The sequence below is a fragment of the Bufo bufo genome, chromosome 5 (genome assembly GCF_905171765.1).
Source record: "Bufo bufo chromosome 5, aBufBuf1.1, whole genome shotgun sequence".
Lineage (NCBI taxonomy): Eukaryota > Metazoa > Chordata > Amphibia > Anura > Bufonidae > Bufo > Bufo bufo.
Window position 1 is genome coordinate 239,013,082 of NC_053393.1, and position 19,882 is coordinate 239,032,963.

Below are 19,882 nucleotides of genomic sequence, written 5' to 3' on the forward strand. Positions count from 1 at the left end.
CATAAGGGATAAGGGGGGCTACTGGCACATAAGGGGGGCTACTGGCACATAAGGGGGGCTACTGGCACATAAGGGGGGCTACTGGCACATAAGGGGGGCTACTGGCACATAAGGGATAAGGGGGGCTACTGGCACATAAGGGGGGCTACTAGCACATGATAGGGGGGCTACTGGCACATGATAGGGGGGCTACTGGCACATGATGGGGGGCTACTGGCACATGATACGGGGGCTACTGGCACATGATAGGGGGGCTACTGGCACATGATAGGGGGGCTACTGGCACATGATAGGGGGGCTACTGGCACATGATAGGGGGGCTACTGGCACATGATAGGGGGGCTACTGGCACATGATAGGGGGCTACTGGCACATGATGGGGGGCTACTGGCACATGATCGGGGAGCTACTGGCACATGATAGGGGGACACTCAGGCTACTGGCACATGATGGTGGGGGCTCTTATTACTGGCACATGATTGGGGGCATCTATGGGGGCACATCTTACTGGCACATGATATGGGGGCACATCTTACTGGTACATGATTGGGGGGCATCTATTGGGGCACTTATTACTGGCACATTATTGGGTGGCACTATAGGGACATCTACAGAGGCTAAAAAGAAGGGGTATTTTATATGGGGGCTCTGTATAGGGGCATTTTATACTGGGAGGGAGGGAAGGGGCCAGGCCAGGGGCTGCACTGCCCATATGTGGACTAGGGCAGCGGCGGCCACGGGCACTGGCAGCCTGGCTGTCACGACCGCCATTGGCAATTTTACTTGCATCCCTGTTCTCTAAAGGGGCGGTTTAAGGGGGCAGCCCTAGGCGTGGGTAGGGGCGTGGCCAGGGGAGGGGGGGTGAGTTCCACCACCTTTTCTCTGAGAAAAAAAGCCCTGTGGATAACCAACTGTGTTTCGGATGTCTAAGAAAAGGCCATGTTACTAAAAGTATAAGAAAAAGGCCACATGCAGCATTTGCAAAGGACGCCATCCTACACCACTACATGAAGAACGTCCAAAGATAGATAAATTCTCAATACCTAAAGATACTGAGGAAGGAAAGAAAGTATCGGTACTCTCTTGCAGAGTGAGGGAAGGAGAAAGCAACGGCACAGCAATGGTTGTACCAGTGTGCATTTCAAATCCTAAAAGGAGGAACAAGAAGGTATACGCCTATGCGCTACTGGATGCCCAGAGTAACGTCACCTTCATTGATCAAGAAATTACAAGTAGCTACAGAACCAGTGAAGCTGAAACTCACCACAATGACGGGGAGAGACACATTAGTGAACAGTCAAAGGACTGAGAGTTAGAGGACATTCAAACTGCACATTAGATCTACCTCCAGCTTATACAAAAGTCAATATACCTCTAGATCGAGATCGCATACCGACCTGTGAAACAGCCAATAAATGGGAGCACCTATCTGTCATAGTAATAGTAAAGGCAGCTCTCACCTATTCCTCTGCTAGACGAGCAAGGACACCGCACCTGGATGCGGTTGAGACAAATAATGGAAGAAAAATCCAGCTCCACGTCATAGCAGGAAAACTTTATTCATGCGGTTAAAATATTCAAATACAGGACAGTTTCGCCAACGCGTTTCAGACCATGTAACAATTTTGGTCCTTCTTCATGACATGTGAAACGTGCAAAAGATTGTGCCTTATGTGCTCCCTCATCAGCTGACTGTGCAATCAATAGGTCACATGGCCCAGAGAGAACACACCCAGCACAATTACTGTTAACACTTACAAAGCCATAGACTCAGTGTGATCGAATAATACAAAATAGTACAAAGACATATACAAAAACTGTGTAAGCTAAAAAATAAAAACACATATAGCCCTACTTAAAAGAACAAACAAGTACAAAAAATAAAAAATAAAAATAAAAAAACACAAAACATCCCCTCAACACTGTAAGATGAGGTCGGGCCTTTTATTTAGACCCCTTGGTTGTCGTGAGTCCAATTGAAAAATCCAAAATGCCTCTCTGTTTAATAATTTTCTTCTGTGGTCCCCCCCTCTTACCGAAATACCAACTCTTTCAATCCCCTGTACTACTACACGAGACGTATCGCCCCCATGTACTACTGCAAAGTGTAGACTCGCCGCTGAAATGTTGCGGCTTTTGTAGTGGGGAACATCAGATATATGCCTACGGACTCTAGTTTTAATTTCATTACTAGTACAACCCACATAATGTAAGTTACAAAGGTCGCATGTAATCAGATATACCGCAAATTTGGTATTGCAATTCAAGTACGATTTTATATCATATTCTTTATTATTTGCAGTAGATCTGAAACATTTACTGATCCTGGTATGTTAACAGCAAATGCACCTGTGATGACCACATTTGTAGCTGCCTTTGTTCACAAGCCATCTGTGGTGCGTTTTTTTTATCCTGAAAGAGACTGGGGCTGATGATGTTACCCAAGGAAGATGCCCTGCAAGCTGCACATTTGATGCCATTAGCCATTATATCAGTCCATTGTTTGTCACAAGCCAGTAACAATGAATATTTCTTAGTAATCCTATAGATTTCTGAATATTCCTGGCTATATTGAGTGACAAAAACAGTCGCCCGATTCCGGGGGATAAATGGACAGGTATAATGGTCAGACAATGTTTTCTGAGGAAAAACTAGGGATTGTCTATCCATAGCCATCACAGAATTTTTAGCAGTGCAAATATACTTTTTTGAATAGGACATGCAAAGCAGTCTGTTTGTTACATTATTGGCCTCCTGCAAAAACATATTTAAATCAGAACAATTACGGCGAGCCCGGATTAATTCTCCCTTGGGAATATTAAATATAGTGTGGGGGGGATGACATGAGGTTGCATGTAAAATGGTGTTGCCGGCTAGTTCCTTTCTAGAAGTGGAAGTATCCATTCTGGAAGTCTTGGAATTCCCACTAAGGCACAAATCCAAATAATTGACTATGCAGGTTTCATGCTGGAGACTGAAGGAAATAGCCTCCAAACAAGAATTCAGATAATCGGCAAACAGTGGTATGGCCGCCACATCACCTGACCAAACAAGAAGCAGGTCATCGATGTAACGACCATACCACTGTATCCGATCATAAAAAGGGTGAGTGTCGATGAGAAGAAAGTGTCCCTCCCACCATGCCATAAAGATACTACCAAAATAGATACCGCAACCATCAATTAAATACACATTAAAGTGCTAAACTAGCCTATGGCAATAAATATAAATAGACAACCTACATAGAAAATGCCAGACCGCTGGTACTGAATTATGTCCTTTATTACAAAATCCCATTATACAACATACATGATTAACATACATGATTAAAAGAATCAGTGCAGGAGATAAAAGCAACATCACTGGAGGAGACATACAATGAACGGAGTCCCTATCTTAGAAAAATGTACAAAGACATGATCATGCATATGAGGAATCATACATGATGAGAAAAGGGACATTTACCCATACAGAGTCTCCTCCAGGATGGCGCCAACCCCAACGCGCGTTTCGGCGTACCTTCGTCTGGGGGTAGCGTCATCACTGGAGGACATGGTTTAAATACAGGCATCAGCCAATCCACATACCGGTAATCATTATTCCTACATCACCGGACTGCGCCGGATTTACTCGAATGAACTTCCTGGATGCCGGCATCTAGGGGAACACGTGACCAGCCGGAAGCATGTCATCCGCTTCTGGTCACGTGATCCAAATGACGTCACCTAAGCGCGCACAAACTAGGCACAGTTCAGTAGCGTCATCCCAACTTGTAGTGAATAATTTTGTATATTAATTTTTATATTTATATGAATTTGGTTTTCAGTTCTGTATGTCCATATTAAATGATTGATGTATATGTCTATCCGGTATAATTTGAAAGCATATGTACGTTCTTTCGGCCTGTTAAATATACGGTTATCTCTATATGACGGATCCGAACCATATAAGAAAGTTGGGATGACGCTACTGAACTGCGCCTAGTTTGTGCGCGCTTAGGTGACGTCATTTGGATCACGTGACCAGAAGCGGATGACATGCTTCCGGCTGGTCACGTGTTCCCCTAGATGCCGGCATCCAGGAAGTTCATTCGAGTAAATCCGGCGCAGTCCGGTGATGTAGGAATAATGATTACCGGTATGTGGATTGGCTGATGCCTGTATTTAAACCATGTCCTCCAGTGATGACGCTACCCCCAGACGAAGGTACGCCGAAACGCGCGTTGGGGTTGGCGCCATCCTGGAGGAGACTCTGTATGGGTAAATGTCCCTTTTCTCATCATGTATGATTCCTCATATGCATGATCATGTCTTTGTACATTTTTCTAAGATAGGGACTCCGTTCATTGTATGTCTCCTCCAGTGATGTTGCTTTTATCTCCTGCACTGATTCTTTTAATCATGTATGTTAATCATGTATGTTGTATAATGGGATTTTGTAATAAAGGACATAATTCAGTACCAGCGGTCTGGCATTTTCTATGTAGGTTGTCATGCCATAAAGATGTTGGCTATGGAGGGAGAGAACTTGGCCCCCATCGACACTCCTGACACCTGCAAATAAAAAATGTCATTAAACATAAAAAAATTATGTGCGAGGAGGAATCCCCATATAATCCCGCAATTCCACCGAATAATCACTGTATAGACGCAGAAACCATTGAAGGGATGTTATAGCCAAATTATGTGGGATGCTGGTGTACAATGACACCACATCCGCTGGAATCCATGTATATTCCATTTTCCATTCAAAATCGGAAAAAGCCAGCAACACAGACCTGAAAACTTTGAGGAAACCTGGAAGAAGTGGAACCAATGGTTGCAGCAATGAATCGATCCATTTAGATAGTATTTCTGAGAAAGATCCATTTCCTGCAACGATTGGCCTGATTGGTGGAGGTAAAAAAAACTTGTGGACTTTAGGGAGGGCATGAAAGATGGATATAACGGGATGTTGAACATAAATATAATCCGTCTCCTTGTTGAGACCTAATGTCAAAATCTTTAACATTTTGGTCTGAAAAGGGAGGAGAGGATTATCAGCTAAAAGCCTATATGTACGGATGTCATTAAGCATGTCCAATATCTGAATGTGGAAGGGCACTCGCTAAATGGGAAAAATTATAAAATGTATAAAATTGCATAGATATATCCACTTGGACAATAAGATAAAACAATGATGATGATAAAATAATAAAATGTGATGGCGCAGCAATATCAAACACCAGACACGAAGACAAATGTATGCGCAATCTTAAATACGCTGCCTAATGATTGCACAAGCCTAATGATAAACAACCCGCTTAATAGGATCCAGACAAAAGCTGAATTAGAAGTCCACACTTTCCATAGAGAACAATAGTGTAACTGATAAGTCCACAATTATATAATTGTCAGATGGTAGGGTATAGTTCACAGATTACACAGACCTGCTGTGTCTCATAAATAGAATCCAGATGGTAATAGGTGGACAGCAAAGATGGTGTTAATATAGTGAGTTAGGGATATAGTTCCCCTATATTCAGGTACACAGTATTAGTAGCGCTAGTGTGGTACATTACCGCTCCTGGGTTCTCCGGCTGTATACTGTAGAGGCTCCTTCTTTCAGCCTGCCCGACACGGCATTCAGTGCGGCTTTACCTTGCGCGGCGTCCCGCGTGGTTTCAGAGTCAGCCGTAGCGTCCCACGTGACTTTGCAGCCGCTTCCTGGAGAACGTCCTCAGTATCCTGGGTCCTACTTTCCCTCCGCCTCCGCTCTCATTGGCTGTAGAGGTACAGGTATCTTATTCTAGCACTGTACATAGCGGTTTCTCCAGCGGTTGTATAAGATCAAGCCTAGGGCAGCCGGCAGTGTAGCTTGGCGCGTGTACACAGCGTGGTCTAGGACACAGGGCGACCTTGTCTGCCAAATAACAGAAATTTTGCCCTAGCAAGATTGAAATGTTTGAAGAAAAGGATGGGAAGAGATCCTAAACTCAAGAATGATTATTTGAAATTCATGGAAGGCATCCTCGAAGAAGGACATGCAGAGAAAGTTAAAAATCAACCTAAAGAAGGAGAAGTGTGATACATCCCACATCAAAACCTAAAAGGACTAGATCTTACAAACACTCTGCCTGGAGTACTCTGTGGATTCAGAAAGTATCCCGTATTGGTCATGTGCGACGTTGAAAATATGTTCCACCAGTTTCATGTGAATAAGGAAGATAGAGACTTCCTGAGGTTTCTGTGGTGGGAGGACGGAGATACAGAAACAGAGCCAGCAGAATACAGAATGAAAGTACACTTGTTTGGAGCAGCATCGTCTCCAGGTTGCGCCAATTATGGTATAAAGTACCTGGCCAATCAGAATAAAGAGGATTGCCCATCAGCAGCAAATTTTCTGAAGAAAAACTTTTATGTAGATGATGGTCTTATAAGTATAGAGTCCACAGAATCTGCAATCGAACAAGTGAAAGAAAGCCAAGAGTTATGTGCAAGAGGAAACCTGCGCCTTCACAAATTCATCTCAAACAACAGAGAGGTATTGGAATCCAACAGTGACTCTGAACGTGCATCATCAACGAAGAATGTAGATCTCAATTATGATCATCTTCTAGTTCAAAACGAACTTGGATTGGGATGGAATGTAGAGAATGACAAGTTCTTTATTGAAGTATCTATTGAAGAGAAAATTGCAACTAGACACACAATTCTTTCCGCAGTGGCTTCTATATATGATCCTTTAGGATTCTTGGCCCTGCTGATCCTCAAAAGCAAAAGAAATGCTGCAAGAATTATGCAGACAGAAGTTAGGATGGGATGAACCCATAACTGAAAATTTGAGGTCAAGGTGGGACAGGAGACTCAAAATTTGACAAAAAAGGAAAACGTCCCACTACTCCACTCAAGTTGGAACGTCCTATACAGAAGTTAGTTGTTCTACTTGAGAGTGACAAAAGACACTTGGAAGTTGAGAACCTGATCGAAAATTCCCTAAATTCATGTTTAAGTCCTACCACTAAGAACATAGAATTATAGGTAATTTTTGTGGGAGTGTAGCTGGCCAGCGAACATAGCTTATATGTTTATACAGCTAGACCTGCCAATAACCTTAATACAGTTCCTATGTCTGTGCGTTAAAGACAAAAGCAGAGTTATTTACAGTGACTTCATGTTTTGGATGTCATAACTGTGTTCACAGAAGCAGAAAAGATAATATGCCTTTAAGATTCATTATATAGATGTGAGGTAAGCTCAATTACACAGCAGAAACAACAAAAAGCATAGAGTTAAACTGTTGTTGCTGGGCAGGAGTCTTGACCAATCACAGCCAGCCTCACACACAGCAGGAGTTTTGACCAATCACAGCCAGCATCACACACAGCCTGTGTGGGAAATTCCCCCTAGCAGGAGCTGCTGAAATCATTATTCACCAGAGAGAGGCGCTGAAAAGACACACACTCAGTGTTTTACCGAAGCAAGAGGCCAAAATAGGTATTTAAAACAGTTATATAATGTTCCTACTGTTAATATAGTGATTAGAACTGTATACTGAACCAGTTATATGTGTGTTTACTTACAGTTCCACCAATTGCAAACTACAAAGTTCACAATTCAAATTCCATATTGCAATCCAAATTGTATACAACCATACCAGATCATATTCAACCAATCTGCAAACAGTTACTGCTAACTGCATATTGCAAATTCAGAAAGTAGAACTATTATTTAGACCTCAGATATACCTCTCAGAGCGATCATAAAGTCCTTAAATAACTTAAAGTGAGAGTACAGATACTCAAGAGAGAAATATATCACCATTTTATGTTGAATGACAATATTGAACAGTTGAACCACCATCTTATGCATACCACCATTTTATGATACTTTATTCAACACGTGTTTTGTACATTGACTATCTGCTGCGGAGGCGGCAGTGTTATATATGAAGAAAAGTTGAAGTTAATAAAGAAGTTATTTCAAGCATTTGGTGTGCTCTTTAAACCTACTGTTTCCATAGAATGGCGCTAGAGGAATTACAGAGTAATAGACAGTCTGGTTAGACTAAAAATCAGAGATATCAGAATTCTTCTAATGCCACAGCGCAAAAGGCACTTCATAGTGCTGCGCCTGCCACAAGTCTGTTATTAGAATATGCCGCCCTCAGTGACAACAGCATAGTACCGCTGACAGTTCCCCTTTAACTAGGTAGCATCCTGCTCTGCTTCCAAGGCTCAGTAAGGGAGCCAGGGCCATAGCATCCTATGATGTTATCTGTTGCTCTGAAGAACGTAGCACAGTAGTCAGAGAAGAACTCTGTCTAGTTAAGTGTAGCAGCAAAACTCCCTAATACAATGATCTAAAAAAACGATATACGGCAACGTTGTGCACTATGATCGTTTTCCTTGTGAAACTGGAAGTACACTTCAAGGTCATATTTTTTTATGTACTATATACACTCACCTAAAGAATTATTAGGAATACCATACTAATACGGTGTTGGACCCCCTTTTGCCTTCAGAACTGCCTTAATTCTACGTGGCATTGATTCAACAAGGTGCTGATAGCATTCTTTAGAAATGTTGGCCCATATTGATAGGATAGCATCTTGCAGTTGATGAAGATTTGAGGGATGCACATCCAGGGCACGAAGCTCCCGTTCCACCACATCCCAAAGATGCTCTATTGGGTTGAGATCTGGTGACTGTGGGGGCCATTTTAGTACAGTGAACTCATTGTCATGTTCAAGAAACCAATTTGAAATGATTCGAGCTTTGTGACATGGTGCATTATCCTGCTGGAAGTAGCCATCAGAGGATGGGTACATGGTGGTCATGATGGGATGGACATGGTCAGAAACAATGCTCAGGTAGCCCGTGGCATTTAAACGATGCCCAATTGGCACTAAGGGGCCTAATGTGTGCCCAGAAAACATCCCCCACACCATTACACCACCATCACCAGCCTGCACAGTGGTAACAAGGCATGATGAATACATGTTCTCATTCTGTTTACGCCAAATTCGGACTCTACCATTTGAATGTCTCAACAGAAATCGAGACTCATCAGACCAGGCAACATTTTTCCAGTCTTCAAGAGTCCAATTTTGGTTAGCTCGTGCAAATTGTAGCCTCTTTTTCCTATTTGTAGTGGAGATGAGTGGTACCCGGTGGGGTCTTCTGCTGCTGTAGCCCATCCGCCTCAAGGTTGTGCGTGTTGTGGCTTCACAAATGCTTTGCTGCATACCTCGGTTGTAACGAGTGGTTATTTCAGTCAACGTTGCTCTTCTATCAGCTTGAATCAGTCGGCCCCTTCTCCTCTGACCTCTAGCATCCACAAGGCATTTTCGCCCACAGGACTGCCGCATACTGGATGTTTTTCCCTTTTCACACCATTCTTTGTAAACCCTAGAAATGGTTGTGCGTGAAAATCCCAGTAAGTGAGCAGATTGTGAAATACTCAGACCGGCCCGTCTGGCACCAACAACCATGCCACGCTCAAAATTGCTTAAATCACCTTTCTTTCCCATTCTGACATTCAGTTTGGAGTTCAGGAGATTGTCTTGACCAGGACCACCCCCCTAAATGCTTTGAAGCAACTGCCATGTGATTGGTTGACTAGATAATTGCATTAATGAGAAATAGAACAGGTGTTCCTAATAATTCTTTAGGTGAGTGTATACACATGCCAAAACTCCTGTGAATCCACTGAAAATTGCAAAAAAAGTGAATAATTTTACAATATAGCTCATGACATATGTGCAACATAATGATCATTTCTTCACTGGTTATATCCACTATGTGCAGAGTTTTGAAAACCCCGTCCGCATTTACTGTACTGTAAATTGACAAGGATTTTTAGTTCTGAATCAACCCAGACAAAGGGATACATTTTGGACCTTAGCAATAAATGTTAAAACACAGAAATTCAAGAGGATCAAATTCTAAACTGATTGGTAAAAAAAAACTAAATAATACATAACATCTTGATGACAGATGCTCTTTAATCAAAAGCACATCACTAATAATGAAACTGAATGTAAATGCCTGGAAAAATAAGCCAGAAATAATGTAACAAAACAGAATGCGTAACCTAGCCTAGAACCACTAACACTCTGACTATCTTATGACAATGGCACCTGTCAAGGGGTGGGATATATTGGCCAGCAAGCAAAGAGTCAATTCCAATATGTAATTATTAGTGTCTACAAAAAAAGGTCCAAGGAGGGACAACTGGTGTACTAATGACAGAGTTATGGGTGCCCAAGATTCACTGAGGCACGTGGAGTGAAGGCTAGCTAGTATTCTCTAATGGTAGTGGCTTCCTTCAGAAAGCTAAAGCACTCTGCCACACTGCAAAAGTTCTAGTCAAAGACAAAAATAAAATATGGCATCACAGATGCCAGCACTTTATTTTTTCTCTAAAATACCCCTCTGTCCCAGCGTTGATCCAATCGTAGCGGACCATCACAGCCAGGGAGAAGGTGAGCTGTTTTTTCTCCCAGACGCCCATAGAGAAACCTGGCCATCTCCTCCTCCCTGTACCGATACTCTAAATTAACATATGAGGTGCCAAAAACAGCGGGGGACTCAGCGGCGGAATGGAGGGGTATTTTAGAAAGGAAAAAAAAAAGAGTGCTGGCATCCTTAGGGGCCGACCTATCTGGTAATCATCCCAGTTTGTAACCCATAATCCCATGAAAGGTCATCAGCTGCAGCTCACAGGAACATCAGATGGTCCAGGAGATCTCCGCATAGTAATATGATTAAAAGATAATAAAAACATAGATGGAGCACTGATGAAAGTTAAGAATTTATTGAAGAATAATGGCAATATTTTTCCATGTGGGCATCACATATTCATCAGGACATTAACCCAGATTACTGGACTGACAAAGATGTGATGCCCATATCCAAATGTGTTGCCATTATTCTTCAAAAGACTTCTGTCTTAGCAGCGCTCCATCTACCTTTTCTATTTTTTAATCATTACACTCCAAAAGTTGTTTTGGAATGGTTTGAGGACCATGACAAAGCATTCAAGGAGTTGATATGGCCTAAAGATTATGCAGAACTAAATCTAATGGAGGATCTTTGGGATGAGCTGGAAAAACAAATCTGAAACATGGAGGTCCTACTTTGCAAATTACAAGGCTTAAGTGACCTGTTGCTAATGTCTTGGTCCCAGATACCATATAACATCTGCAGAGGTATTGTGGAGTGAAAGCCTCAATGGGTCAGAGCCATTTTGGCAGGGTGAAAGGGACCTACACAATATTAGGCAGCTGGTTCTCAAGTTATGGCTGATTGGTATAGATTTAATGCTAATCGAGGTTGACACATGAGAATGCTAATGAAAGAAAAGTACAAGGGGCTTGATATCAAAGTTCAGTTTTACAGTTTCTTCTACAAACATTATAGGATTCTTTCAGTTTTCAAAATATAGATAATTCAGTCTTAAAACAAGGGTTTACAGATTTTTTTTTCCATATCAATGAAAACAAGACATAGCTATATTCTGTTCTGTTTCCAGAAGCAATACAAAGTAAACTGAACCTGAAACAACGTATTGAAGGCCCTATTGCTCATCAGATAATGAATATTACATATGAAGTTTCTGTGACGGAAATGTGGTTGCCAAGTTCAAACTCATGGTCCAGAATGGTCACTTGGTAACGGTGACAACACACAGTGGAAACCCCTGAACAAGGTTTTCCATGAATGTGTCACAAATTAGCAGGGCTAAATCTTGATTCTGTTGAAAGAGACCAGAGTCTGAATAATCTGTCCCACTGCGAAATAAGAAACTAAGAAAAGAAATAGTAGATACCTGGAAGACAACCAAATAGAAGCTTATCAGGAATAATGGCAATACTCCAAACACCACAGTCTACACAGCGATGACTACTTTGCTTTTCAAAAAGCGGAACCTATAGTATATGATTTTTTTTTTCATGGCAACGACCACCTCAGCCTTTGGCAACATGACTCATTGACCATAAAAGCCAGACCGTGAGTAACAGATGTAAACTCTATTTAAATCTGGCATAATGACAGGGTCCTCCACCCAAACCACTCCATTAAGCTAAAGAAATATTTAAATAAATAGTTCAGACATCAGATAGAATAATCAAATTAACCAGGACATGTAACTTATTGCAAACCATAAGGCTGGTAGAAGGATTGGCCATTGCTTAAAAAAGGAATGGATTATGTATTCTTTCTACCTGATTCTATTATATCTTAAATAATAGTTGATATTTTATTCGGGTTTTGTCAGTCACTGAACACTAAGGAGATGTCTATCACTGTGAGAGTCAAATTAATTTTATAGTAAAAAACAAACAAAAAAAAAACTTATTAACCTGACTTTAATAATATAGAAAAATTCTAATAATCTATAAGTTTGTCTTCTAAAAATGATGTCCACTAACCTATAAAATGTAGTAACTGGAAAGTAACAATTCTGCTCAATGTTCTCATGTCTGATTTTAAAAAAAGAGATTTTTCAGCCAAGAGTATTCAATCAAGCAAATATGACTTAAAAAAATCTAATTGAACAACAGTATAATTTAAACCACATATTCCTGTTATTCTTTACAATGGATCCCATATGGCTAATAACTAACGAATTTACCTGTATGTTCACCTTTAGGAACCTTAACTAATGTATCAGTAATAATATATAAATTTTTATTGTAACATGATTAAAAAATATATATGCCAGGCGCTGCACACATACCAAAAAAAAGTTAAACAAATCTCAATAGAGTATAATTACAGCACGTATAAACAGTAATAAATAAATTTTTCATATGAGAAATGAGTCTCGGCGATAATAACCATACTGCCTAAGATGTTAAAGATATTGGCGCAAGAAAATACAAATGCTGGGGTAAATATTGAATAAGAACCAGGTAAAAAAGTAACCCGGAACCAGCAAAGCTAGAAAAAGAGACTCACCTCAAATAGTTAGTGTGCAGAAACAACCAGGATGGTGCTACCCTGACGCGCGTTTCGGTGTGCCTTCGTCCGGGGGTCCATGTCGAAACACGTGTCGCTGTAGAGCCATCCTGGTTGTTTCTGCACACTGGACGGTACCCTATACTATCTGGAGAGGACCTTAAAACCTGCCTCCTGGATTTTGCTGGCAATGGAGGTCTTATATGTTAGGAAATAGAGACGGTCTCTCTCTTCAGGTGTGAGAGTGCTTCAGTATGTAAGTAGGGGATGGTTGATTAGATGGGGAGATAAGTAGATTATAAATCTGAGATAAGACATGTCTCACCACCACTCTCTCGCTGCAAATGCACTCAAAGGAAGTCCGGTCCCTAATATATGTGGAGGCTGGTGTGAACGACAGAAGAAAATGTCGTAGTTGTTTGGATTGCCAGCTTGGCGGGCTATAGGGTCTGAGATGTCGTTAAGTGACTGATGGGAGAGCCAAGAGTTGGACGTAATGAAATAGTGGGCTCTAAACCTATTATCACTCACCCACCGCCGAAAGGGATCCTGGTCCATCCCAGGAGGAAACAGAGGATTGCCCAAGATAGGAAACAGCGGTGAAGGGAACAGAGAAATGTCCGGTAGCTCAAAGGCAGAAGATACAGATCGGAGTGTGGGGCCTATGGTGGGGTGGGTGCGTGCTTCTAGTGGTATGTGGATTCCCAACCAAGGTGTCGAGGCAAGTGGAGTGGGCAGGAATGATTGCTGCACTGTGACCCATTGTTTGTTGGTGTGATTCTGGCACCAGTTTACTACTCGACAGGTGTGTGGCCCTATGATAGGAAACAAAATCTGGCAAGCCCAAACCTCCACGGAGTTTGGGTCTAAATAAGACTGAATGGGCTATTCGTGAAGGTTTCACTGCCCAAATGAATCATGTAAGAATGGATAATAAAGCATAAATGAAACTGATGACTTATCCTGATGATAGTGTATACAATATATTGAACGGCACTGCGGGAAGTAGAGTGGCTGTGCGCGTGTCCCAGGGCAGGGGTCCTATGTAGATAAAAGGAAAAATGGACCAGCACTCAGTATATAATCTTGTTGTGATTTATTGTCACATTCCAGTGATGCGTTTCGGCATATAATCTGCCGGTTTGATAAAGGCAGATTGTATGCTGAAACGCGTCACAGGAATGTGACAATAAATCACAACAAGACTATACACTCACCTAAAGAATTATTAGGAACACCATACTAATACGTTGTTGGGCCCCCTTTTGCCTTCAGAACTGCCTTAATTCTACGTGGCATTGATTCAACAAGGTGCTGATAGCATTCCTTAGAAATGTTGGCCCATATTGATAGGATAGCATCTTGCAGTTGAGAGTGGAGGGATGCACATCCAGGGCACGAAGCTCCCGTTCCACCACATCCCAAAGATGCTCTATTGGGTTGAGATCTGGTGACTGTGGGGGCCATTTTAGTACAGTGAACTCATTGTCATGTTCAAGAAACCAATTTGAAATGATTCGAGTTTTGTGACATGGTGCATTATCCTGCTGGAAGTAGCCATCAGAGGATGGGTACATGTTCTCATTCTGTTTACGCCAAATTCGGACTCTACCATTTGAATGTCTCAACAGAAATATCGAGACTCATCAGACCAGGCAACATTTTTCCAGTCTTCAACAGTCCAATTTTGGTGAGCTCGTGCAAATTGTAGCCTCTTTTTCCTATTTGTAGTGGAGATGAGTGGTACCCGGTGGGGTCGTCTGCTGTTGTAGCCCATCCGCCTCAAGGTTGTGCATGTTGTGGCTTCACAAATGCTTTGCTCCATACCTCGGTTGTAACGAGTGGTTATTTCAGTCAACGTTGCTCTTCTATCAGCTTGAATCAGTCGGCCCATTCTCCTCTGACCTCTAGCATCCACAAGGCATTTTTGCCCACAGGACTGCCGCATACTGGATGTTTTTCCCTTTTCACACCCTTCTTTGTAAACCCTAGAAATGGTTGTGCGTGAAAATCCCAGTAACTGAGCAGATTGTGAAATACTCAGACCGGCCCGTCTGGCACCAACAACCATGCCACGCTCAAAATTGCTTAAATCACCTTTCTTTCCCATTCTGACATTCAGTTTGGAGTTCAGGAGATTGTCTTGACCAGGACCACCCCCCTAAATGCATTGAAGCAACTGCCATGTGATTGGTTGACTAGATAATTGCATTAATGAGAAATAGAACAGATGTTCCTAATAATTCTTTAGATGAGTGTATACCAACAGCGAGTGCCGGTCCTTTTTTTCTTTAATCCTAACGATAGGTCATCAATATTTAGCACCTAGAAAACCCCTTTAAAATGGGTTGTCCGGCCTAGGTGCTGACAGCCCCAATGGTCTGAACTCGTGCCCAATAAAAAAAATAAAAGAATAAAGGAAAAAGCCCCTCACCTGTCCAGTCCCACTAGCCTCAGCTGTCTCATTGTAGAACTGCAACTGCTAGTGACATACCATTATAGCATGTGACCACTGAGGCCAGTGATGGACTGCAGCAGTCACAAGACCAAGGCAATTCCAGCCAGCTGGAATTGGAAATGGGGAGACACTAAGGGAATGGAGGGGCTGTAGACAGGTAGGTGGATTTTAATTAATTGGGCACTGATTCCAACAATTGAGTATGGTTGGAACCGATGCTCAATTAAAAAAAAAACTTTAAAAAGCTTACAGAAATTTAAACTTTCCAGAGGGTTCACCAGGTTGCTACCTCCTGGGATGGTCCCGATGCACTTGGCAGAAACCTGCAAGATAAAAAATGCTGGTGCATAACACCAGCAGTCCAAGCACAAAAACAAAACAGGAACTGGAACACAAACAACAAGAAATATAGGACACAGTACAGACATAAACCCCATACTGAACAAAATAAAGGACAAAGGCAAACACAGGCAAACATGGACAAATGCCTAGACCTCAGGCAGAATGGATGGATGGCGGTCACAGACAGAGCTGCTCAGACATAAGACAGGCAGATGTCTGGACCCCATAAGGAACTGATGCGTAGCGGTCAAAGACAGAGCTGTTCATACATGATACAAGCAGTTGCCAGGACCCCATGCAGAACAGATGCATGGCGGTCACAGTCAGAGCTGCTAAGACATGAGACAGGCAGATGCCTGAACCCCAAGCAGAACGGATGCATTGCCAGTCACAGACAGAGCTGCTCAGACATCAAATAGGCAGATGCCTGGACCCCAAGCAGAACAGATGCATGGCGGTCACTGACAGAGCTACTCAGACATGAGACAGGCAGATGCCTGAACCTCATGCAGAATTGATGCATGGCGATCACAGACAAAGCTGCATGGACATGACACTGGAATGCACATGGAACCGATGTATGCCGCTCCCAGTCAAAGCCAAAGACATAGTGAGATTGATGAATTACCAGGCAATCACACAGATCAGGGTGAAATGGGAAACACCCAGGTCAGGAGTATACAACCTGCACACAGCCAAGCTGGAGACAGACTGCTCAGGCACACAGATCACAGGTCTGTATAACTGGTTAACGAGAGCACCTGACCACCTGGCATTCAAGCACACAGACCATGGAAACATTAACCCTACGAACACAAAGCATACAGGTCACAGGAGACAGTTCACACATAGCCATGAACACCGCAGCCAGGAATACACAAGACACAGCCACAGAAGGCCAGCATGCACCACCCAAGATAGCAGCAACAAGTACGCAAGGGTGGAGGCAGCCAGCATACACAGAAACACATGTCACAGTGAACTGCCCTGTGATACAAACACATGGAGCATACACATTCACAGGCCCACATTCACACACAGAAGGCAGCAGCCAGCATGCAGCACCCAAGCAACCAGAATACACAGGTAACAGCCCGCAGCCAGTATGCAGAGCGCATGCATGCAGCCTACACAGCGAAGTGTCACAGTGAACTGCACTTTGACAGAAGAAAAGCGGCCCTTAAATACCAAGCATTTTTTGCATTTTTCATGATTCTCCAAGAAACATACATTCTAATTTTTCTGTCAATGTAGCTCTAAAGTGGCATTATCGTAGGTCATCTTGTACTTTTTTACATCATCATGGTGTTTGGAGTAATCTATTCATTAATTTTTCTTTTTTTGGGGGGGGTGGGGGGGTTAGATGTAATAAATAATCAGCAATGTCAACATTGTTTTTTGAGTGCTAATTTATCATACAAGATGCATCTCTATTGTTTTTGTTTTTTTAATAAAACATGTTTGGGGTAAAAAGTAATTTGTGTGTCGCTGCATTCTGATACCGGTCTTATTTTTCTGTTGACATAGCTGTAAGAGGGCTTGTTTTTTGGAGCCAAAGAGTGTCTAGGGCCCCAGCTATGCCCTACTATAATCACAACCAATTAAGGAACAGAGGAATGTAGAAAGTCCTGTCTCAGTAGCTAACGGCACCTAAAATAATTTTTCCTTTATACATTAGACTAACCCTGAATCCATTTTTTTGTGAAAAACACAGTGTATTTCACAGCCAGATGTGTCCACTTCAGAAGTAGTCCTGGACGCCAGCTGGATTTGTCACTGACATCTGACATATTTATATAGTGAAAATATAACCTGTTTTGATTTTCAACGGGTCAGATGGAACCACTTACTTCACTCTGTATAGTTTCTGCAGCCGCTGCCTCAGGAGACATGACGTTCAGTTAGTGTGCGTTACCTTCAGGTCTTCTGCTAGCTACTGTTGGTCTGTGGCCTTAATGTACTCTTGGACAATACCAATTTTTATATTACTGTGATAGGAAAAACAACCTCACTCGGTTAAACAGATGTTGTGCAGAAGGCAGCAGCCAGATATTCAAGAGGTATGATCACTGCTGTATTTGGAATGATCATAAATTCAGTGTCTTCTACAGATGCATCTTTTATATGAATGCAAATTCAAATTAATTTAGAGACTAGAGTCTCAGAATCCAATGTGTGAATTGTTGGTTGTTTTTCTTTTTCGTAGACACAAAGCAGAGACAAAGAAAATGACCTATGATATAAATGAAGTTTTTTATGCTAAACATATTTTTGAACTTTCATGTATATAAAAAAAAAAAAAATAATAAAATCTGGCAGTTTTCACACTGACCACTAAGCCTAATATTAGAATCTATGCGTTCTGTACAGATCACTTTTCATAATTTTCATTATAGGTAGCATTACAGTGACAGATAACACCTCTATATATAGATAACACCGGATACCATCCACATCAGGTGATGGTCACAGCTAATCTATTATTTCCTTGTACAATGACCTCTACAAAAGGTCACAGAACATGCCTTAGAAGTTCACAGATCATGCCTAGAAAATTCTCCCAGTCAATGAGTCCCCTTCAGACTAGTGTGTCCATGGTGGCTGCTGTAAAGCATATCTCTAAATGCTGTTAAAGGAATTTTCCAACAGTTTTTTACTGATAACCTATCCTCTGGATAGGTCATCAGTATTTGATCGGTGAGGGTCTGACACCCGGGACCCCCACTGACCAGCTGTGTGAGAAGGCAGCAATTCTTGCAGTAGTGCAGCAGCCTTCTCCTGCTTAGCCTAGGCCATGTGATGTCAAATTCATTGGTAACATGGCCTAGGTACAGCTCAGCCTCATTGAAGTGAATAGTGAATGGGCCTGTGATACCAAGGCACTGTACAATATATGGTGCTGTGCCTGGAAAGCTGAGAGAAGGCCGCAACGCTACTGCAAGTGTCGTTGCCTTCTCAAACAACCATAATCATGGTTTCCTCATCATGCTCAGGAAATAGAATAATAAAAACAAAAAAAATATAAAAGCATACAAGAACGAGCAGGAAAAAATTGTAGGCGACAAACCCTTTTAACAAATTTTTAAAAAATACAGCTAAAAAAAAAGAGCTGTGGAGTTATATGGAAGGGATCTATATGCAAAAAATGATTGGTAATGAGCACTTTTTGTATACAGGTGAACCGCGAAAAATTAGAATATCGTGCAAAGTTTATTTATTTTAGTAATGCAACTTAAAAGGTGAAACTAACATATGAGATAAACTCATTACATGGAAAGCGAGATATTTCAAGCCTTTAGGCTACTTTCACACTTGCGGCAGTGTGATCCTGCAAGCAGTTCCGTCGTCGGAACTGCCGGCCGGATCCGCCGATCTGGATGTGACTGAAAGCATTTGTAAGACGGATCCGGATCTGTCTCACAAATGCATTGCTTGTTTGTCATGCGGACAGACGGATCAGTCTTGTATATTTTTTCCCATTTTTACCGGTCTGCGCATGTACAGGCCGGAAGGACGGATCCGGCATTCCAGTATTTTGAATGCCGGATCCTGCACTAATACATTCCTAAAAATGACTGAACTGAAGACATCGTGATGCATACTGAACGGATTGCTCTCCATTCAGAATGCATGGGGATATACCTAATCGGAACTCTATGCCGGACAAGAAAACCGCTAGTGTGAATGTACCCTTATTTGTTATAATTTGGATGATTATGGCTTACAGCTTATGAAACCGCAAAGTCTCAATTTTGAGGTCCCCTTTGCTCAGGGGTTATGGATTAATTAGCTGACTAGAGTGTGACACTTTGAGCCTAGAATATTGAACCTTTTCACAATATTCTAATTTTAAGCTGCATTAATGCAATTCCTTTTAATTTGCATTACTGAAATAAATGGACTTTTGCACGATATTCTAATTTTTCGAGTTTCACCTGTATAGTGCTTTACAAATACTCTGCAACAAAACAGATTGACTAGAACTGGTTTATGGATCAATTATGCTTCTAAATATAATTTTGGAACATAGATTGGGATGGTAGCCACATAACCCACAATGCTCTCATTTTTGTGATCTTTCCAAAACAACCATAAAAACAAGTTTTATTGGCTGTATAGATCGTCTTATTCAGCACATT

The 19,882-nt window shown here is 41.9% G+C and overlaps 1 protein-coding gene across 4 annotated transcripts in view; it reads right to left on the reverse strand.

The window, feature by feature from the left end:
- BBS9 (Bardet-Biedl syndrome 9) overlaps window positions 1–19,882 on the reverse strand; it is a 484,979-nt gene that overhangs the window by 366,747 nt on the left and 98,350 nt on the right. Inside the window, exon 1 of one of the 4 annotated variants that reach the window (XM_040434318.1) lies at window positions 17,599–17,638. The exons of the other annotated variants lie outside the window; for them this stretch is intronic. Within the exon in view, the coding sequence (XP_040290252.1) occupies window positions 17,599–17,635 (37 nt within the window). The 5' untranslated portion in view covers window positions 17,636–17,638. Of the gene's footprint in view, window positions 1–17,598; window positions 17,639–19,882 lie in introns of those variants that run through there. 4 annotated transcript variants of the gene reach the window in all.